Here is a 21,307-nt window from a genome sequence, read left to right as displayed (position 1 = left end):
AAAACAACAACAATCTGCAGCCCTGTACCCGCTGGACACCATCAAGACGCGGCTGCAGGCCATGCGCTCCGGTGGCGGCCTCCGCGCGCTGGTGCAGGCCGGCGGCGGGCGCGGGCTGTACGCGGGCCTGGTGGGCAACCTGGTAGGCGTGGCCCCTGCCTCGGCCATCTTCATGGCTGTGTACGAGCCGGTGAAGCAGCGCGTGCAGAAGGCCGTCGACGCCGACCGCGCGTGGCTGGCGCCACTGGCGGGCGGCGTGGCCGCGGGGCTGGCCTCCAGCGTCGTGCGCGTTCCCACCGAGGTGGTGAAGACGCGCATGCAGACGGGGGAGTTCAGTAATGCCCTGCGCGCGCTGCGCACCATCGCAGCGCGAGAGGGGCGGCGCGGCGTCTTTGCCGGCTACTCCTCCTTCCTCCTCCGCGACCTTCCCTTCGACGCCATCGAGTTCCTGACCTACGAGCAGCTGAAGAAGGGCTACGCCTCCGCCGTGCTGGGGGGACGCCGAGAGCTCAACCCTGCGGAGCACTCGGTGGCGGGGGCCATCGCCGGGGCGGTGACGGGGCTGGCCACCACGCCCCTGGACGTGCTCAAGACGCGCATGATGATTGACGGCGGACGCGGGCAGTACGCCGGCGTCGCCGACTGCGCGCGCCAGATCCTGAGGGACGAGGGGCCCGCCGCGCTGCTCCGCGGCTGGCAGCCGCGTGTCATCTGGATCGGGGTGGGCGGGTCCATCTTCTTCACCGTCCTGGAGGCCGCCAAGAAGCTGTACGCCCCCAAGGCGGCCGCGACCGGGGTCTTGGCCGGCGAGCCCCACCCCGCACCCAAGTAGCCGTTGGGTGCGGCCGCTTGCGGGGCCTGCGACCGCCTCTTCTGTTCGGGAGAGGACTTGATGCTTGCCGGGCCCACCTCCTGCTGCCCCCACTCAGCCGTGCTCCCTTTTCCCGGCTCTTGTGCTTCGCTTGCTGCTCTCGTCCCGCGCGCTCACAAACACAAACCCATACAACACCGAGGGGCCCCACAGGGCCGGGTCAAGCATGCCAGCGCAAACTTCAGAAGCCGGCGTGGTCGCCCTGCGCCCGTGTGCCGCCGCCGCGCCGCCCGGCGAACCCGCCCCGGGGGTGGGCCGACGCGGCGCCCCGCGCATATGTGGGCCCCCTCCCGCGGACCCTGGGCCCGACGTCATGGGAGCTGCCGCCCCTCCCGCGCCGCCCGGGGCTGGAACGCACGCCCCGGCCTCGGCCTCTCGCCGCCGGCGCGCCACCCCCTCGGGGTGCCTGGCGATGCGCCGGGCCTGGCCCCTGGTGGTGCATGGGCGCTGAGGAGGGGGCTGCACACAAGGGGCCAGGATAGAGGGTTGGGGAGGGATGAGAGCGGACTGCCGCTGGCTTTACAATGGGCCTCAGGCGGCGGAAGTCGACCCAATCGGCGAGTACACCGACCGGCCCGCCAAAACCCCACACGCAACGTCATCCTTCGCCATGCCCTCAGGCAGCACGCCCAGCCCAACCAATCTAAAAAATAACACTTACCTCGGCGCACCGCGCCCACCAGCTGGATGAGGCGCTGGAACTCGGGGTCGCAGGCCACGCAGGTGTGCATGCGCGGCTGGAAGCCGGGCGGCAGCAGCGCGCGCGTGAAGCCCAGGTCCAGCAGCGAGGCGCCGCAGGCGGCGCAGGCCTCCTCGCTGACGCCCACGGAGGTGGTAATGCGGGGAAGGTCCACCCGGAAGCGGTGCAGGGGCCAGGCGCTGCATGCGATGTGGGGTGGGCCGCCGCCAGGGTCCCTGCACAGGTGGAAGGGGGCTCGCTTGCATGCAGAGGACAGCCCGGGTGCAGGAGCGGGGAACAGCACGGATGGTGGTTGGACGAGTGATGCAGGAGCGGTTGGACACGGCGGGAGATGCCCAAGCTGCAGTTCGATGACGCTGAGGTTCCCAGGGAACGATATCCGAGCATGTGATACCCGACCTGGCACACCCCTCACCTGGACAGCACCAGCTGCCCGCCGCAGCTGCACCCACCGAACGCTTGGGATCCCGGGGCCAGGCCAGGGCCGCCCGGCTCCCCCTGACGCTCCCCTGCATCCAGGCGCCTGGCTCCAGCCCCGGCACCAGCACCCCGCGCCACGCTGCCAAACACAACCTCGCGAACCTCCGCCTCCAGCACGTGGGCCTGAGCCATGGCAGACCCAAAGTCGGTCTGGAAAGCGAGGATGGCCTCCGCCAGCACGCTCTCCTGCAAAGGATGGGGGGTGCGTCGGGGAGCTTCGGTGAGGAAGTGCGCTCGGGCCGCAGCGGGGGGCCCTTGTCTGCCATGGGCGCTGATGACCCAGCTCTACGAGCGATTGCCGGGCCGCGACCGCCGTGCCACGCATTCCCCAACCCCCCCCTACGCGCCACCCGACTCGCCTTGGTGCGGGCGCCCTGGGCCACCGCCAGGATGTTCCCCTCGATGGCGCCGCGCAGCTGGGGCTGCCAGAGGTTGGTCAGCCCCATGGCACTGTAGGCGGAGATCAGGGCCTCGCCCAGGGGCGTGGGCGAGAAGGTCTGGGACTGACCCGCCTCGTCCTTGACCGCGTACCCCCGCTCCAGCTGTAATTTGAGCAAACGTTTGGAGGGAGGTATTAGCGGTGAGTGGGCTGTCGGATGGGTGAGGACGGAGGGACATGCTGCCTGGATGGCCCCACACCCCATGGTGAGGGGTGCACACAGGGCCCCTGCGGGGGCATCCTTCAGCGACCCTCCCTCAGCCCCTGCTGCCTCAGCCCAAGGATGGAAAGAGGGAAGTTGCCCCTCATCGACCCACCCCCCCCCCCCCACGACACCTGTTTCTGGATGTGGTCTGCCACAGTGGCATCGGTACCAATGCCGTGCTGCTCCATCTTGGCGATCAGGTCCGCCTCGGTCAGGCGCGGCGGCGCCTGGGTGCAGCCCTGGAGTTTGGGAGGAATATCGCCAGGAACGAAGTTCACTGGGGCCTGTCATGACGCTGCCTATGTCTGCAGCGCTGGGAGGACACAGCGGCAGCACTTTGGGGTCGAAAGACCCCCGCAATGACTCGCCGCGGGTCCATTGCACTCACCGGTTTCAGGTCGATGGATGCGGGTTCAAAGGTCTGGCCCTCCACATACTGAGGCAGAGTCTCATGGGGCGTGCCCCATTTCTAGCGGCATGGTAGTGAGAGGTAAGGTGAAGCAGTGAGTGAGGCGACCTGTCGCCCTCGTCGCTGTGCAAGGCAGCGCACGGCAACACTGCACTCTTAAATGTCCCGACCTCCACCAACCTGGTAGGGGTACACATCCAGGAAATTTCGGGCGGTGACCACCAGCCCCGAGGCGCAGAACCCCTCGCCAGCTATGTCGATGGTCACGGTGGTGGACTGCCCCTCCGCATCCAGCGAGCAGCATCTGAGGGGGAGGGTTGACCATCGACAGGCCTTCTGATCTCAATGGAGACAATGTATATGGGACGGGCGTCGGGATGTCATCCTCTTGCCCAATGACTCACACAGCCTTCAAAAGGAGCCTCAGGGCAGCTTTCCCTTCAAGCGGCATGTGGCTGGTCCAGCACAGACAGCGCACCATCCACACAGCCCATCCTCACTCACGCCAGGAAGTGGCGGCAGATGAATTCGTACAGGCGCGCCTTGTCACTTCCGTCGGCTTGGAAGGGGGCGGTGGGGTGGATGGGCGGATGGGCTTGGTCATTGTGGCCGCCTGGGAATGTGAGGGGTGTGGGGCAAGAGCGGGGTATGTGGCATTACCTCCCGAGTGCTAGATGGCAAACCCTCGCCGCTGGGTTGGCGCGGGCTTCTAATGCTGCAGGCCAGCTGTGATGCACAGACCCCTGTTTATATGCACCTTATTCACCAATGTTGGCCCTCTCAGCAACACTGCCAGGCTATTGGCACCCCCCTGCCTGACCTGAGCGGGGCCACCGGAAGAGCGGGCCTTCCACAAGTTTCTGGGCAAAAGGCGCCCAAGGCACCCGGGTGCCCGCCTGGACGCCTATGAGGGCCTGCATGGGGCAGGGGGGGATGACTCCTGAACAGGCAGTTTCCCGGTTTCCATGGCTTTCCTTATGCAAGCACACAGGTCAGCCTGGCCCGGCCTGCCCAGGGTCCTGGATCTTGTAACAATCCCACAGCAACACCAGGCACACGTCCCTTGAGTAGCAGCACCCAAGAGGCCTCCTCCCCTGTCGCTCAGATCCCAGCGCCCTCACCCTGAGGTCGTACTGCTTGTCAAATATGTCTGTCTCGGTTCGGGGGTAGGAGATGGCGCCGGCCTGGTACAGCTCCTCCGCATACCGCATGATGCGCTCACCCGGCATGCGCAGGTACTGCGGCGGCCGGGGGACATGTGAATGAGCTTATCGTTGGGAGCGTGGCCATACACTGGACGAGGGGTTTCTTGCCTCTCTGCATACACTTGCAGGGGCATGCCCACACCATGCCAGTCGTATCAGCGCAGGCAGGCCGGGGCATGGCTGCTGATACTGAGTGACTGTTTGCTGCACTCCATGTGTTGCAAACCGCGCCGGGTGCCAAACCCAGTCACCTGCGAGGCTCGCTTCTGCATCTCCAGGGTGCTGAGGGGCGTGGGCGCCCATCGCTGCTTCTGCTGGCCCTTGACCTGCAAGGAGATGGGGGGATCAGGGTCATGCTGGCTGCTTTTGGCGCTTGGCGGTCAGGGAAACATGCACACCTGGCATGACCAGGAGCGTGAGACAAGCTCATGCACCATGCGGCCCGCATGTGAAGGTGGGCACTATGCTCTCTCCCCCGAGCACCGCTGCTCCTGAGCCTTGCCGTTCCAGGGGCCCACCTCGGCGACCGTTGCCGTGGGGTGGTCGCAGCAAAGCTCATGCAGCATGGCGGCTGCAGGCTGGTCAAAAAGGCGGCCCCGCGACCAAGCAAATGTGCAGCCGGGCTGGTCGCCGGTGGGCGCGGCCTTCGCCTCTATGCTCCAGAAGTCCTCTGGGATGTGGGTCCGGATCTCCCTGGGGATAGAGGGTGCAGCCTTGGGTTGATGGCTGAGCATGGTGAGGAGGTGTGATGACCATCAATCATGGGCCAAGCCCCACCAGGCCAGCCTCCCGTGCGCTCGCTCCTACATGCCATGTTGCAGAACCATGGCAGTGCTGAGTTAGCCATCTGTGCTAACGACCGTCCGGTGCCCATGCCCTCTACTAAGGTGCAGCCTCCCTGGCAGGCTGCAGGACCCGTGCAACTCCTGCCACCCCAGGCGCCTGAACCCCCTCCCTCCACCCACCACAAGCGCTGCACGATCAGGCCCAGGGTGGGAAACTGGCAGGGCCCGTAGCTGAGTAGCATGCGCTCGCGGCCGGCGGGCAGGAGCCCGCTCCAGTCAAACTTGTTCTGCAGGAGCAGGGTCTGCAGGCGGGTGAAGGCTGCGCCGATGCGCAGGTCGATCTCCTGCCGGGCGTCCACGGCCATGGCGTCGCGCTCGTTGGGGGGTCCCAGCGAGTTGACGGCTCGCATGATGTCCGAGGCCACCAGCGCTGCGAGGGGAAAGGGGGAGGATCTGAAGGCTGGAGATGCAAAGAGAGTGTGGCTTTGGGATGAGGGATGTTGCAGCACAGAAGCCGCCACCACAGTCGAGCATCTCACTGCTGCCAGTCACCCAGCAAACGGCCAGTCAGTGCTTGTCTGACCAAGCTTGCACCTGAACTAGGACTGACCCGATGGCATGCCACCAGAGCTTCCCCTATCAAAAACAATATGCTGGACTCCTGGGCAAGTACCAATGCTCAAGGGCACCACCCTCACCCACCCGAGAACCGAGCGCGTTTTACTTGAAGACGTGGGTTGGCCTTCAAACATACTTGGATGACCTGGGAGTGGGGGATGAGTCAGGAGGGAACCTGGGGGGGCTTGCTGCTGACTTGAATGGACCACTGCTGAGCAGTCAAGACAGCACAGCCAACGACAGGAGGGGGAATGCTGCAATCTTCGGCATGTGGGATGATCTACATGACGGCCGTGCCTGTGGGCCTACCTCAAATGCGATGTTCTCCCCTTCCCTATCGCAATCTAGCCAGAGAACCAGCTGCTGACAGGAGCGGGCCTGGGTCTGCAGATTGCGCAGGATCTTTTCCTGCTCACCCTGGGAAGCCGTAGGGGGTGAGGTACGTCGAGCACACGAATCATGAGTGTCCGCATGTGTCAAGTGCTCAGGTGTCGGATTGCAGCCCCAATTTGCTCCAATGGCCCAGCAATCGGCCACTTGAAAGCCATTCAGGCACCTTTGGGACTTGTTTTTGAACAGGGGCGGAAAATAGGTCCTGGGGCGAGCACCCTTGCCAGGAGGAATGGGGGGGTGTGAACTCCAGCTGCAGAAGGTGGCCCGCCACCGAGGTGAACACCATGTCCACCGGCTCATTGGCCAGCTGGAAGGGAAAGGAGTACACCTTGCACCAGGTTGCGCTGTGGCAGAGGCGATGGAGATGAGAGTGAGTGGGAGTTGAAAAGCGCGGTGAAGCTTGCTAGACATCCCGTACAGCGTTGCCACTCTTGCATCTCACCAGGACTGCAGCTGCTGCGACCGGCCACGGGACAAGATCTCCGTCACCGCACGGGCGACACTGTTCTTTTCAGCGACATTAAGCACCTTCATGCTCAGAACCCGGTGACGATGGTCAGGCGTGTGCAGGGTGGGGAAGCCCGGATGCGCTGCGGGGCATCAGTGCGGAGAGTCTAAACCATGGAGTGCACGGCAAAGAGCTGATCGGCTCAGGCCGGTTCGATGCATCTGAGGTTGGCCTTCTTGTAATTACATTGCACAAGGGATCCGCCTTCACACCCCAACGCTCGTGCTCTGCTCCATGCACAGATCTGTTCCGATCTGCGATATCAAAAACCCCGACCCACAGCATGCACAGCAGGCTGCGCCACCGGTGTAGCACAGGCACGCTTTGGAAATGAATAATGTTATTGCTATGATCAACTACTATGCCTGTTGTGATTTCCCATGATACACCCCGCCATCGGGACCAGGGAGTGCCGCTTGCAGTGAAATCTCTAAGTGGGACAGGAGGTGCTTGCAAATGGTGAGGAGTGTATGTAGGACGAAAAAGGTCCTTGAGGCATCTAGAAAACAGCTTATTGCACCGCTCACAGTGGCTATATCGCGAGGTTTAATCTCAGCATCAAAGCCACACGCTAGAAGGACATGCACCCTGAGGACTCCAGTCCCTTAAACTGCATACGAAATTTTCAAGTCTCGCGCGTCAGCTATGTTCATACGAGTCGCACTCTCGCATCGATCAAACAAGTTTTTAGCCAGCAAACGCATCGCCTTTGCGCGTTGAATCATCCATTTGGATCGTGTGCCCACGGAAGCGTAATGACAGAGAAGGAGGAAGCGGCTACGCCTCCGGCCGGCGAGCTGCTCGTCTGCGGAGCCACAGATTACTGGGCCATCGGACGCACCAAAGATGTCCGCGCGGACATCTACCCTAACCTACAGCTGCCGCACAAGTTCAAGGCGATGCAGGTGCGGGTGCTGGTGTGGGAGTGGAAGGGGGCTGCGCTCCGTTCGGTCCTGCTACCGGGACTGGATCTGAAGCAGGCGCCCCTCCTTACTCATCGCGAACTTCGCAGGGCATCCGCGTGAGCTTCATTGCGGCTGGATCTTCCGCATTCCACTCCGTCATTGCGGATACGGAGGGCAGGTGTTACACCTGGGGAAGGAACGACAAGGGGCAGCTGGGGCTGGGGGACACCGTAACCCGCAACGTACCCACACTGGTGCCCGGCCTGAAGGGCAAGAAGGTGGTGGGAGGTGGCTGTGGACGGCATCACACCGTCATCTTCACCGATGATGGTGCGCGTGGGTTTGCGCTTTGACGATGGATATCTGCCGTTCAGTCGGGCGTGGGGTTCGGGTCTAGGATAGTATCGCGGCAGGAATGCACCTTCTGTTTTGCTGTCGTGTGTCAGTGGGCTCTGGCTGCCTTGCAGCAGCAAAGTGCTCTTACAACGAGTCATCAGACAAGGTGAGACACAGCCCTGGCACCCATCTCCTACCACCCGTAATACAGGCGAGTCGTACAGCTTTGGGCTGAACACCTATGGCCAGCTGGGGTCCGGCGCGCCGGCCAAGAAGCTGGCAAAGGGTGCCGAGGACATGCACCTGGTCCCGGTCAAGGTGAGGAGGCCGCGACCATACACTGGCTCCATGGGTGGCGGCTGGATCCTGGCACGCCGGCAGCGCCAGAGTAGCCACCGTGCGCCCCGGCCCTATTCGCACCCTCAAACAAATACGACCTCCTTCCCTCCTTTGCAACCAGGTGGTCGTCGGCAAGGTGTCGGCTGTGGGTGTGGGTGCAGAGTTCTCCGTCTGGCTGTCCGAGGGAAAGCTCTACTCCGCTGGCTTGCCGCAGTACGGCCAGCTGGGGCACGGTGAGCGTGGGGTTGTAGGGAAGACGTCGGGAGGGCGGCCACTGCGCTGGCAGGGCGCTTGTGTGGGCGACGCACGCTGGTGCCTGTTGCCGGAAGGGGCATGCTCACAGCACAACGACTCTTCGTCGTGGATGGTGTGGTTCCTAGCCACAGGCTGCGGTCGCGGCTGGAGGTCCGAGCATGAGATGCCCACCAGGAAACCTTCCTGTACAATTGCAGGCACGGACGGAAGCTACAATGCGGCCGACAGCAGCGTCAAGGTGAATGGCTGTGGTGGTTTGCGGCGTGAATCTGACATGCCCTGGTCAGGGATTGGGCTGGTCTGGTGCCGATCCTTGCTGTCGCATGGCCCCTGGCCTGTGTGCCTGGCTCCTCCCCATCAGGGATGCTCAACCCACAATGCCCCAGCGCTCTCAACACCCCCCTCCTTGGTCCCCCTTCAAAACACCATCTCACAGATCGTGTTCCAGCCCCAGTACACGCCCAAGCTCATCACCGCCCTGGCCGAGAAGGAGGTCACCCGGCTGGCCTGCGGCCAGAACCACTCGGTGGCGGTGGCCTCTGACGGCGGCGTGTGGACTTGGGGCTTTGGCGGCTACGGCCGTCTGGGGCACCGGGTGCAGCAGGACGAGTACAAGCCGCGGCTGGTGGAGACACTGACGGGGCGGCTGGTGGTCCCCCCCGACGCCATCGTGGCGGCAGGCCAGACCTCGTCCTTCTGCTCCATCGTGGGCGGCCAGCTCTTTGCTTGGGGCAAGCTCAAGGTGTCTGGAGACAACCTCATGTACCCCACCCCCTACCTGGAGCTGGCGGGGTGGGACATCCGGAGTCTGGCCTGTGGCTCCACCACCTTTGCCGTGGCGGCCACCTACGGCGCAGAGAAGTCCACTATCACCTGGTGAGGAGGCTTCGGGGTCGGACGACACTCGATGCGGGGCCGATGGAGGGAGAGTGGGAGTCTTGGGGGAAGGGGGTTGCCTTGGGGGGGGATACTATGCCAGAAACCCACACCGTGCCGCACCGTCTCGCTGCCGCCTGCACCCGGTGAGTCGCTGTGAAGGCAGTGCGCTCGAGAGCAGCAGCCTCCAGAGGAGGACGGTCTCCCATCCCGGTGCAGGGGTCACTCAAACGGGTACTGCGAGTTGGGGTACGGTCCCGGGGGCAAGAAGAGCTCTGCCAACCCGGACAAGTGCCCCTCGCTTGAGGGAGTCAACACCTACCAGGTGCGGTGCGGGGGGCCACGATGGGGGTGGGAGGCCATGAAGTCGGGGCGGGCCAGCATGCAGGCCTGCCCTGCACGTCCGTCGTCCAGAGTTGGGACCCCATGGGCCCTGGAGGCGCGAGCCGGGGCGATGCACGCCGCCGCAGCGGACGAGCTCGTGGGGGCTTGCGCACCGCGCCACCTCATCCCCCAGCGCATGGCCAAGGCAGGCCCGGAGGACACCCTCTCGCAGGTGGCCATGGGCTTCGGGCACAGCCTCTTCCTCGTGGATCCGGACCACCCCAAGGTGGGCGAGCTGCCGGTATGGGACGTGGCCGCAGAGGACGCGGCGGCGCCCGCCAATGGCACCACCTCCAAGAGCGGCAAGGCGGCAGCCGCGCCGGCGGGCAAGCGCAAGGCGGCGGGCGCGGCCAGCGCCGGTGCACGCAAGCGGAAGTGAGGAGGTGGCCGTCGGAACATGGACTCGGCTCCAGCCCTCGCGTGACCAGGCCGTGCTCAAGGCCAACTGGGCGCGACAGGCCGATGGGACAGGGGTGACACCTCAGCCGCCAAGGAGCTCCTCAGCTTGCGTGCACCATGTGGGCCAGACCCCTGCAGACCTTTAATGGCAGCTCAAGGATTTTGGTATGGTGCTGTCTGCCCCGACAAAACCCACCTGCGGGTTCACGCCCAGACCACAATCTTTGCCCCCGGATGCTTTGCAAAGACCTCCAGACCAGTGGCGTGAGGGTCGAGTTGTCACGCGGATCAGATCACACCAGGAACTCTGTCACGAGTCGTAGTGCAGCCTCACCACCAACCACACTCCAGGCCGAGGTGACATGCAGATGGAAGGGATCTGTCACTCCTCGGCCCAAGCCACCTTGCAGAAATCTACCACAGCCCACCCGATACACATGCCTCGTCAGATTGGTCCTTGGCATTCCAGGGCGGTACAGTCATCAGTCAGGCAATATCCCAACAGGCCGGCAAGTACATGTAACTCAAACAATGGTGAATAAATCTCATGAAAGGATGGTACAATGCAAGCTCGGTTTGCGCTGGTCTCATGAGTGGGTCAGCCCTTGCCACCATTGAGTGGCTTCCTGCTTTGGAGCTGACAGGGTGCCAGATCCCAAGTCCACCTTCCTGTTCATAGTCTGCATGCGGGTTGACTGCGGGGCAGCTCCAGGATAGTCCCAGAACAGGTCATACCTGCGGCCGACAGGTGAAGAGGGACTGGGCAATCCGTGGTGGGGACCCTGAATCTAAGGCAGGCACTGATTCCACCCTCGGAACCAACCCAGCCCCTGTACCTGGTTTCTTCCTGGTGCAATTTACTGGGAGGGTGGGACAACCAGCCCGCCATCCACCTGCTGTATCGCTGCACCTCCTCCTTGCTCAGGATCATGGCATCGGCAATGTTGCCCTTGAACTCTATCACCTGCACAAAGCAACAGTCTGGGGTTGAGGCATCTGTCCTGCATGTTGTTGTGGCAGCACGAGGACATGATGGCTGAGAGGATCTGCACTGTGATCCGTTGACGGTCATCCGCCAGTTTGAAAGTTGAGGGAGGAACATGCATCACTGCTTCAGAGAACTGGCTGTTCAAATCATGAAGTTGATCCTTCCTTTGGGGTGTGTCTTGCTCGCACCTGATACCCTTTGGATGCCTCAAAGAGGGCAGTGCGGAGCTGCTGCAGGGTGCGCCTGGGCTTGAGCCTGACTTCACCAAACAGGGGCCAGACCACCGCGTCCCCCGTCTCGCACTCTGCCATGACCATGTCCTGCGTCGAGGGTGCATGCTCGGCATCCTCTGCATCGGCACACGATGAGCACCTTGGCGGACATGCAGGCAGGTGAATCTTGAGGCCACCAGTTTCTGAAGGCCCAGCTGCTCCGCACCCAGCACCGCTGCACCACAACTCACCGGGCAGATGAAGACCTGTAGCCGATCTCCCAGCAAGCCAGAGCCTTGGGGGTTCCTGAGGAAGGAGCTCTCGCGGTAGCCATTCGGGGCGTCCTTGTCCAGTCTATGGGAGGGGGTGAGGGGCATTGCGGGCATGTGATGGCGGCCCTCTTGCCAGTGCGCACTGCAACTTGCATGCTGGTGGGCATGAGACTCCCACAAGGACCTTGCCGTTCCCTCATGTCGGCAGAGCTGGCACCCTCTGGCACGCAAGGAATGACAGTCCTGTCCTTGAAACCCAGCTCACGCTTCCAAATCGATGATGGCATCCACTGGGATGTGGGCGGAGGGCGCCGAGGCCACTGTGCCCGCTAGCCCCCCCTTGGGCCTGGCGGCAAGATCTCCACGAAGCCACACTGGGGGCTGTACGACGGAGTGCCCCCCCAGCACCCTTGCTGCTATGAATGCGTTGCGGTACTGGATCAGCTGATGGTTGACCACCATGGATTCGGCATGCAGAGGGGCGGCGAGCTCGCCCAGAGCGCCCTGAGAAGGAGGAGCAGAAGAGGGAACCGTGGTAGGACGTCTTGGAATGGCTGCAGTGCTGCTTCAAGTGTGAGGTCCACGGCATCGACTGCACGGTTGACTTCGTCTGCAGGTCCCGCCCTCTGCGCAGCAGCATCTCACCCTTGGGGCCGACTCCCACAGTGTAGCTGGGAGCTTGTTGTCATAGGTCAGGAACCCTGCCGGATGAGTCCAGTGCTCGGGCAGGTCCTGTTCAGCAGGGCGAGGGGCCAGGCAGCGGTGAATGTTGGATGCTCTTCGGCGGTGTGGCACAGTCGCAGCTCTATGTCCTCCCGGACCAGCCCCTTGCGAATGGGGGCCAAGGCTTTCCAGAGCACACAGTCAGTGAGAGTCGGCTCGCTCGATTCGCTGGGGCTCAGGGTGTGCTGCTGCAGCCGTAAAACCATCCCATGCACAGGTGTGAACCATGTCCCGCAGCCTCGCCTCACCCGCCACAGGCCCAGCTCCCTCAGCACAAATTTTTCCGCAGCCTCGCCGGGCCCCGGGTGTGGGGTGTGCACGACGAATGGTCTGACATGGATCCTTTGTTGCAGGCCTGCCCTGTAGGCCTGGCCCGAACAAAAGGCAGAGGTGGAGAGGATGCCTCCCAGCAGCGTCCCTCGGAATACACTGCCGAAAGGGGGGGCAGTAGTTTGAGAGGCACGCTGGGCGCTCTTGCGACGTAGCGGGTGACATGCGTCGAGGCTCAGCTCCCCGCAACCAGCCCAGGGGCTGCACCCCGCCGCCCACCTGGCCAGGTTGTCGTTGCGCCGGGTCAGCTGCACAAGCTCACGGTGGAAGAGGTCGTTGAAGGCCGCCCGCTCCCCGGATCTCCCATCAGAAGGGATGGCAGACTCCCACTCCTGTCACCGTGTGGGAAGGGAACAGTCACTTGACGAGATGGCAAGGTGCTCGTGAATGGCCTCCACTCCATCAGACGGAGACACAAACAGGGACCCTCAGGATATCCACTTGCTCCTAGGCCATGTCCACCTCCTTGCACAGCAAGCTGATGACAGCATGCTCATCATCTGGATCAAACACCCTCTCAACCCCCAATCCTAACCATGATGAATTTACGAGCAGAAGGCCTCATGAAAAGGACGGCAAGGCTGGCGGGTCCCTCGAGGTTGGTAGAGCTCTCCAGCTTCTCCGAGGGACTGCCATGCTCCATGGCATCACTAGATGCCAAGATGTCGGCATCCGGGTACTGCACCACAGCAGTTTAGGACAGGCTCAGTGGAAGCTGAGGGTACAGTGTGAAGTACAGGCTTCAAACTTCGAGGCATAGCCAACCCATATGGAGTTTGCCAAATTAGGAGGACTTGGAGGGTGCCTGGCCCACATAAGGTCTCACATCATCCCTCCCGTATTTGCTCCCATGAATGATAGGAAGGATTGAGCCCTGCCGCTCCCTCGCCCACAATGCCTCACCATCTGCATGAACGGAATGGGGTCTCGCAGCCAGACCGCGTCCACATCGCTCAGAATGACGTTTGTCCCCAGCTCAGAAAAGGCCCGCAGGAGTGACACTCTGGCGGGACTCTGCCAGGATGAGCAGGATAAGCGGAGATGAGGCTGGAGCTGGTGGGGATCCACATGGCTGCAGATTGGCACGTGCACACGCATAGGGTGCACAGCTTCAACCTGTTGGACACTCACGAGCTTGATGCAACATCACTCTGCCCGGCTCAGGGACAATGGAGCCACCAGCATGGCCAACATGTTTGTCCCTCATGGGCACTGTAAACTCCTCTTCAAAGAGTCAGCTGAAGCACCCTCCCCCTCCCTTTTGCCCCTTGCTGAGATACCACTCTCAGCACCTTTTGCTCGATTAAGAAGGCTGGGATGCCAGCCTCAAAGAGCCACTCCAGGAGCTGAGTGTCTGTGGCCCCCACCAGCAGGGCAGAGCAGCCCGCCTTGTGTAGATGGTACACCCAATTCCTCACAAAGTCGCGGTTGTCCCAGTCGGACCAGGTGACGACCAGGTGGTTGCTGCTGGCATGCAGTTCCACCAGATCCCTGCCGGAGAAGGGGCAGGGTGTGGGGCGTCTCGCAGCTATGCAGCTGCAAAACCAGCTACGGTTGTTTGGTCCAGCATCGGCAGAGGTTCACTGAAAAGGTTTGGAGCCGTGGAGAATGCGATGGCAAGGCATCAAATCAGCTGCAAAGACCCACCCATGCCTTCCTCACCGTGAGAGCAGGTGAGCCCTTATCCCCTTGAATTGACCGGATGGCGGGTAGGGGAGACCGGGAGGGAGCATGGTACGGGGACCGGAGAGGCTCGCACGTGAAGAGCCGAGTCCAGTCTGCGCGACGCTGAAGCAGTCTGTAAGGTAGGGTGAGTATCAGATTGAAGTTGACGTGTACACCGGAACCATGCTCGGTGGTCAAGGTGTGGCTTCTCGGGCTCATATCTGTGTCGTGCCACGGCGTCTGCCTGGCCCCTCCCAGGCCAGAGGACGCCCGATGAATGACGCCAATGCCCTGGCGAAAATGTATACGCTCTGAAAAATTTATAAGACCTGCTGGGTAGACCGACCTTCGTTGTGGATGGCCAGCACCATGACGACAATCGTGACCGTCAGAATGGCCACGGGTCTGTACGAGACGAGGCACTTGCGTGCGGCATGAAGGTAGCGTGCCATTGGAGACGACCGTCACTCGAGGTTCTGAGTTAATTTAGGGGCCAGTGAGATATTCTACTCCATTATGAGCTCGAAGGTCGATGGCACCAGTATGAGCTCTCATACTGGTAGCCGAGCTGCAAACGAAAACTGTCTTGGCTTGATGCAAATCGCCAGGAATTCGCTCAGGTTCTGCCTTCTGAGAACGCCTGAAGGCTATTCTTATCCCGTCGGATGGTCATCCCCGGAGCCAGGTCCTGTTTGAGACCGGCAGAAGCTGGGGAACCGACGAGGAGTCCCTCGCATATGATCTGCGGCATGTCTATCGAAACGCGAACCCCTTGTTGCTTCGCCAATGCTGAAGTGTAAGCTCTTCACGCCAATTTGGTTAGGATACTACAAGATGTGCCTTCACTTCTCCCGGAGAAGGTCAGCAGGGTCGATTCCAGAAGTACGCGAACCTGACTCACGCCTGGTTTCCAGATTCCGAAAGCAGCATCTCTCACGTTCGCTCTTCCCACAGCAGCACCTTCCTCAGTCAACAAAAAGTGGCCATCTGGATAAAATTCGTCGCAAGGGATGCGCCAAGCTAGTTTTGGAGGGGTTTCCGCCCAGTCTGATTACTCGCCCGGGGACGAATCGATCAATGGGTGCTCGTCGACCGCTGCCTCGTCGTCCCGGTCTTCGTCTCCGATGATTTTTAAAGCATTAGTTTCATCATGAGCGTGATCAGATGATTCTGGCAGGGGTCGAGATCGTCGACGTTCCTCTACTCCCGATTATCCAACGCGCGCACGTGAGGGACCAGCTTCATCACAGCACGTGCATGGATCCGTACCATGGGGCAAAACCCTTGCGTGCTGCCCCTGAAGACAGCATAATGAAGTAGTCAAAACCTTCGTCCACCCCGTGATCGCTAGTAGGTTCATGCACACTATGGTATCCTTGCAGCGCTGATCAGGTCGAGTGTGACTGGACCCATCCAAGGAAACCCATTTACGGAAGAAGTACACGGGGCTCGACGCGATATTTTTACACACGGAAAGCGCCAGCGGGCTGATTTATTGGGGGAGGGTGATGTGTCCCCACATCGGCGACTGTGATGATGGCCCTCTTGGACCTGGCGATACCGCACACTGCGCGCTAGCAGCTTGTCCGAGGGTGTTAAGCCACACCCGCAGAAGTTTTCTTTGCCACTAAACGATTCCACGCCAGCTCAGCCCTCACCTCAAAAACCATCTGCTGGTTAAAGTGATGATGAAACATCGTTTGAAGATTGGAAATCATGCCTGTCGGCCTTGATCGAATGTTGGGGCAGGTGACTCTTCGTCTTTGGAATGCGAACGACGAGAGCTTGCCCGTCGCTCAGAGACTGGCAGGTTCCGTGTAATTTCTCAACCACCTCGTTCACTCAACTGGGGTAATCTGGAACAAGGACATATGCAGTAACCGAGCAGAACGAAGTATCCTGCAGATATGGGCCTGCGACCCAGGGCGCATTTTCCCCCTAGGGCCTGTAGACGAACGCCCTCTTCGCGCGGACATCATTTTTGGGAGATTACAAGCGCAAAACTAGCACTCGTACCGTTCCTAGGTGGCCAGTCATGGCGACTCGACCTTTTGTTGACGGGGGGTGGTCGGGAGGGCGAAGACTCGCTCCGTGTATGGTCGCAATGGCACGGGCCTGGCAGCACCGGCCCTAGGTTAAGACATAAACTTACGCGCGACAAGCTGTCGTGCTACACATCCACTCTAGATAAGGCATTTGATTATGATTTATGGTGATCTGCTTTTCAAAATCAATGGTGGGGAAGATTTCAAGGGTTCGTCCGCGGCCAGCTGGCTCTGGGCATATTCCTTCCATCGGAGGAGTTCCTTAACTCATAAGAGCAAAGCCCTCTTCCATCCATACCAACACCCAAGCGGCTTGTGTGTACTATATTCTGCTGGATGAAGGCCTCTTATCAGGAGTCCTAGACCATATCTGACTATGTTCTATACGTACGGATGCCTGCCCGTGATAACTGGGTCTGATCCCCCTCTTTCCTGGGTATGAGCGCCGTGCTTACTGCAAGTTGCAGCTCACACAGGGGCTTCAAAATTCACGCAATTTTTCCATGCGCCGATTCGGAGTCGCTCTTTTGCCCAGGACTCCCAGACGTAGGCCTAATGGCCATCGCAGTACCATGATGCTTCGCGCATGGCTCACACGAGATTCCCAGGGTCAACTCTCGACAGCTTGAACATGCCCCCAACTCCGCCCTCCAGCTCGACGCCAGGAAAATGAAGCTCGTCACCAAGAGCACCAATCTGAACACCATTAAATAATCTTCTTCTGTCGTCAAATATTGCAGTCGGCGTCCCCCGCTCAGGCCTCGCCTCCACAAGCACCAGCTTCTGCAGGTGTGCACCTCAGTGCTATATAGGGGCATAATCGAGTCCATCGTGCCATGCAGCAAGAAATGCCCCTTGTCACTGACACTTGGCCGCATCCTCTTGATCCATAATTTAGGTCGACAGCCTATCTGGCAGGCTCACAATGCGGTTGAACTGGCCCCACGGAGCACACCGCAGGTGCGCACATGGGAACCCCTACTTCACCCGAGCTTCCCCTCGGCATGCCAGACGAGCCAACATTTATGAAGTGTCTCATTTCCATTGCAGAAAACAGGGCCTCGTGTGGGTGGTGATTCTCCTCTGCAGTATGACTCTGGCTCATACTGGGGACAGCACACCCTGAGCTGATACCGAGGAGACTGCCGACCAGCCCATTAAGGACACTGCCAGCCTGCTCGCGGAGGATAGCAGCAGCACCCACAGCGAAGATGGAGCCACTGATCCAGGCGAGGACAGCCCCAGCGAGGCCAGTCACGGTGCCGAATCTAAGTCCAGCGAGGGCGCGACACCGGAGGCATCGGATCCTGCACCAGCTCCCACAGTGGTGACCCTTGAATGGAACGGCTTCGACTGCTACCGCCCCTACCTCATCATTGCAGCCATCACTGACAACTCTCAGCATAAGATCACGTGAGTGAAGGGGGACAGGGGACACGGGGCTGGTCATTGTACCGTGAAACCCTACAATGCCCAAGACAATGTTTTCTCTGCACATGCCAAACCCTCCACATGTAGGTGGCTGGACGATAAGAAGCACCGGTCCTTCGACATCCTCGCCCTCTACGTCGGCAACGACCCAGAGTGGTCCTGTCCCGAGTGCGTGGCAGTCTATCGCCGCCATGGCTTCTCCTGGCAGCTGCTGCGCCAGGTTTCCCAGACCTCTGTGTGGCCGCGGGTCACCGACCGCTACACCCACATCATGGTCGCGGACGACGACCTCATCATGTCCACGCGAGGTGCCACGGCTGCCGGGCTGGGCTGGGCTTGCGATCACCAGCCCCTGCCGGCCTGCCGACTGCTGTGCGGGACTCGGCGAGCCACGACTGACTCACCGCAATCCACCCCTGCCCCCCGTCCCAGCCATCAACGTCGCGTTCGATGTCGCCAGCCAGTATCGGCTGGCCCTCAGCCAGCCCTCTGTCTGCCGGCACCCAGACAGCTACACCTTCTGGACCCAGGTGTACCAGGACCCAGAGAAGGTGCTGCGGTACACGGCATTTGTGGAACTCATGGCACCCATCTTTGACATGCCGACGGTCACCTCTGTCCTGCTCCCCAACCTGGATGAAAACACCGCCACAGGCTACGGTGAGGGGGTGGTGTGGTGTGGGGAGAATGACAAGGTGGCGCAGATGGAAAGCTGTGCCTCCCTGGCAGCGCAGCACTGGCCGTCGCCACCCTCTCTGGACCCTCTGCTACCTGACACACACCCGCCCATCGCCCCTCTCGCCCAGCGCTGGACTTTGTGTGGCCCCTCCTCCTCGACTACCCGAGGGACAGGATCGGGGTGGTGGATGCAGCCTGCATGATCCACCCTGCTCACCAGAGCGAGAAGACCGCCATCTACTCCCTCACCCACCCCCACGGATGGTGCGCCGGGCCACCTGGGGTCATTCCATGCCGGGCTGCGCCTGGGGTTGGCTGCACGGCTCTGCATGTTGTACTCGTTGGGGAGCAGCGATCGACTCTGCGTCCCCGCTCCACTCCCAGGTCGGAGTGGGACGAGGATGATGCGGTAAAACGCAAGTATGGACTGCACGACGAGCCCTGGTTCAAGAAGGGTGAGGTTCCTGAGTTCGATGTTGGGCTTCACAGCCGAGGAATGATGCTGTCTTGCCACTCGATGTCTGTTGAGAAGAGAGCCCCGCAGGCATCGTCTGGAACAGTTGCCAGCGATGCAGTCTCCCACATTGCAATCCACGGCATGCTGCTTGCAGTCCAGTCTGACTCACAAACATCTCGCCGCGGCCCCTTGCCCCCTTTTCCCACACACCCCTCCCTGCCGCCATGCCAGGTCTGGAGGAGATGCCAGGCTACATCACGTTTGGCGGCGTCAATGCCAGCCAGGGCTGGAATGATGTTGGCCCGCGCGACCATTGCTCTGGGCTGTACTCGGGGGCCAACCTGGAGATCCACACATTGCCAGGCATGGACTTCCTCGCCTGGGCCCTCGTCCTGCAGGTCATCACCGTGATTATCTTCTGTCTGGTCAAGCTAAGGCGTCGTGCAAAGTGGACAGGGCTGAGCGCCAGCCTTCTGGGGCCCGGCCCCGGCACCTGTCTTGCACCCATGCATGATGCACCGACCAGCATGGGCAAGACTGTTTTCCCTACCACACTGGCATAGCATGGCCTTGGTCGCACCTGACACTTGTGTATACTCTGAAATGTACTCGCTCCTGCCTGCCATGGTCACTCCATTCTTTGAACTCAACTGTGTACTCCCCCAAGCTTACCGCAACAGACTGGTAGCACCCGGTGTGGTCGTGGGATCCCCCCCAGCTCACAGCAATCTGAGGCAGAAACACCATCCTCACTCTTGTCATCAAGCGTTGGATCCGCTCGCTCTCTCACATCAATGAGAAGGCCCGGGCCTGCAACATCAGCGTCACAAACACGAGAGAGAGCGGCACAAAGGTTCAATCAGTTGTCTTTTCAAGAAGGAAGGGGCCCTACGCCCGCCGGCACGCAGGCCAGCGTGGCCGCCGTGCCACCCGTTGCACAGACCCCACGCCTGCGCCCGCACCGTGCGGGCCAGGGCGGGGGTTCAGGCGGCGGTGAGGCTCATGTACGCCACCGCCGCGACGATGAGGCCGATGAGGGCCAGCACCATCGCCATCTCGTTCTCGCGGTAGAAGCTGCGCAGCGTCTTGACCAGCGACTTCCGCGCGGCCGCGGGGCGCCGCGCGGCGGGCTTGGCCACCATGGCCTGCGGAGGGGAGGGGCGCGACTGGTTCGAGTGGGACGAGGGGGGTGGAAGGAAGAGAAGCAGTGGGCGTCGTGCTAGGGGGTCCAAATCTGCTGGCTGGGCAGCAGGGCGCGCTGCTCCTCACCGGGCCGCGGCGCCGATCCACCACCGGACGAGGCCCTGCAAGCCCAAGCGCCACGCCCACCGCCCACACCCAGGCACGCACGCACCTTGGCCACGGACAGGGGCGCGTTGGTCGCCAGGATGGCGGGGTTGGCCTTGCGGCGCGCGCCGGCCGGCGCAGCCGGGGCCGGCGCGGGGGCCTCCGCCGCGCCCGGGCCTGCCTCGGCCTCGCCGGCGACCGCCGTCGCTCCCTGGGCGGCCTCATACGTCACGCCCCCCTCCCCGCCTGCCGCGGCACCCTCCTCGGCGAGGGCGGGAGCAGGAGCCGCCGCGGCGGCGGCGGCGCTTGCCACGGTTGCGGCGGCGGCGGCGCTCATCTCCGCTGCGGCGGCGGCGGCGCGGGCGCGCTCCGCGCCGCGCTTGGCCTTCTCAGCGCGCCGCGCCTTCTTCTTCTCGGCCTCGGCGCGCGCGGCACGCTGTCGCTCCGCCTCCGCGGCGCGGTCGGCCTCGGCGGCCGCCGTCTCGCAGCGCGCCCTGGCCGCCACGGCCGCCGGCAGCTCGAACGCAGACTCCGGCTCGGGCGCCGCACGCTCCGGCTCGGGGTGCGCCGGCTCCGCGCGCGGCGCCTTTTTGGGCATCGCCCGGGGCTCGGCCGGGGCGACTGGCACGGCCACCTCCACCGCCACGGGGTGCGGGGCCGCTGCCGCGGTGGCGGCCGCCGCGGCGTGCTTCAGGTCCACCACCCTGGACCGCGCCTGCTCCAGCACCGCTGCGATGGTCTGTGAGGGGCGTGGCGGCGAGGTGGAGGGAGTGTGACGATTGAGAGTTTGTGTGGCACCGGGGCGTCCCCAGGGGATGCCACGCCCGCCCGGCCCCACGACCGGGGCATCTGATCGGTTCTGCATGCATGCAGCGCCCCCTCCCAGACCCACCCCACCCCCCCGTGCCCCGGCTCACCCCCTGGGCCCGCTCCTTGGTCTCCTCCTCGGTCAGCGGCAGCGACGGCTGCCGGCTGTGGCCGCGCCTGGCGCCGTTGCCCGCCTCCTCCCCCTCCTCCCACGTGCTGGGCCGCCCGCGCTGCTGCTCGATCAGCGTGAGGTACTCTGCGTGGGTGGTGGTGGTGGGGGTGGTGGGGGGGGGGGGAGCCAGGAT

The 21,307-nt window shown here is 62.3% G+C and overlaps 7 protein-coding genes across 7 annotated transcripts in view; 3 read left to right on the top strand and 4 right to left on the bottom strand.

Annotated features, from left to right (window-relative positions):
• The window catches only part of F751_0561 (Putative mitochondrial carrier protein PET8), a gene marked incomplete at both ends in the record, with an annotated part of 2,105 nt that extends 1,273 nt beyond the window's left edge, over positions 1-832 (top strand). The window contains one exon of the mRNA XM_011400128.1: positions 21-832. Coding sequence (XP_011398430.1) covers positions 21-832 — 812 coding nt within the window. The remainder of the gene's footprint in view (positions 1-20) is intronic.
• On the bottom strand, positions 475-735 carry F751_0562 (hypothetical protein; the record flags this gene model as incomplete). Its single annotated transcript, XM_011400129.1, has 1 exon — positions 475-735. The coding sequence occupies one exon, from the start codon at positions 733-735 to the stop codon at positions 475-477; it is 261 nt and encodes an 86-aa protein (XP_011398431.1).
• Positions 833-1,182: 350 nt separating the features above from the next.
• F751_0560 (DNA topoisomerase 3-alpha) lies at positions 1,183-6,639 on the bottom strand (the record flags this gene model as incomplete). The annotated part of the gene is made up of 17 exons (XM_011400127.1): positions 1,183-1,301; positions 1,533-1,786; positions 1,987-2,237; positions 2,402-2,593; positions 2,827-2,934; positions 3,084-3,164; positions 3,285-3,408; positions 3,609-3,717; positions 3,925-4,018; positions 4,226-4,342; positions 4,561-4,635; positions 4,828-5,002; positions 5,275-5,524; positions 5,845-5,857; positions 6,022-6,129; positions 6,377-6,449; positions 6,548-6,639. The coding sequence occupies 17 exons, from the start codon at positions 6,637-6,639 to the stop codon at positions 1,183-1,185; spliced, it is 2,235 nt and encodes a 744-aa protein (XP_011398429.1).
• Positions 6,640-7,368: 729 nt separating this feature from the next.
• Positions 7,369-10,087, top strand: F751_0559 (RCC2-like protein; the record flags this gene model as incomplete). The annotated part of the gene is made up of 8 exons (XM_011400126.1): positions 7,369-7,518; positions 7,626-7,848; positions 8,066-8,172; positions 8,315-8,426; positions 8,646-8,686; positions 8,885-9,324; positions 9,544-9,649; positions 9,842-10,087. The coding sequence occupies 8 exons, from the start codon at positions 7,369-7,371 to the stop codon at positions 10,085-10,087; spliced, it is 1,425 nt and encodes a 474-aa protein (XP_011398428.1).
• A 1,753-nt stretch (positions 10,088-11,840) lies between these two features.
• F751_0558 (hypothetical protein) lies at positions 11,841-14,365 on the bottom strand (the record flags this gene model as incomplete). Its single annotated transcript, XM_011400125.1, has 7 exons — positions 11,841-12,083; positions 12,225-12,311; positions 12,551-12,731; positions 12,852-12,964; positions 13,536-13,646; positions 13,925-14,123; positions 14,295-14,365. 7 exons carry the CDS (start codon positions 14,363-14,365, stop codon positions 11,841-11,843), a joined length of 1,005 nt encoding a protein of 334 aa, XP_011398427.1.
• A 2,353-nt stretch (positions 14,366-16,718) lies between these two features.
• F751_0557 (hypothetical protein) lies at positions 16,719-19,471 on the top strand (the record flags this gene model as incomplete). Its single annotated transcript, XM_011400124.1, has 7 exons — positions 16,719-16,778; positions 17,496-17,755; positions 17,861-18,081; positions 18,206-18,433; positions 18,580-18,715; positions 18,836-18,906; positions 19,140-19,471. The coding sequence occupies 7 exons, from the start codon at positions 16,719-16,721 to the stop codon at positions 19,469-19,471; spliced, it is 1,308 nt and encodes a 435-aa protein (XP_011398426.1).
• A 420-nt stretch (positions 19,472-19,891) lies between these two features.
• Positions 19,892-21,307, bottom strand: part of F751_0556 (hypothetical protein) — a gene marked incomplete at both ends in the record, with an annotated part of 3,518 nt that continues 2,102 nt past the window's right edge. Inside the window, 5 exons of the mRNA XM_011400123.1 lie at positions 19,892-19,982; positions 20,178-20,262; positions 20,631-20,781; positions 20,899-20,934; positions 21,113-21,258. Of these exons, the coding sequence (XP_011398425.1) occupies positions 19,892-19,982; positions 20,178-20,262; positions 20,631-20,781; positions 20,899-20,934; positions 21,113-21,258 (509 nt within the window). The remainder of the gene's footprint in view (positions 19,983-20,177; positions 20,263-20,630; positions 20,782-20,898; positions 20,935-21,112; positions 21,259-21,307) is intronic.

Source organism: Auxenochlorella protothecoides (genome assembly GCF_000733215.1).
Source record: "Auxenochlorella protothecoides strain 0710 unplaced genomic scaffold scaffold108, whole genome shotgun sequence".
NCBI lineage: Eukaryota > Viridiplantae > Chlorophyta > Trebouxiophyceae > Chlorellales > Chlorellaceae > Auxenochlorella > Auxenochlorella protothecoides.
This window is presented reverse-complemented; position numbering and strand designations above follow the sequence as displayed.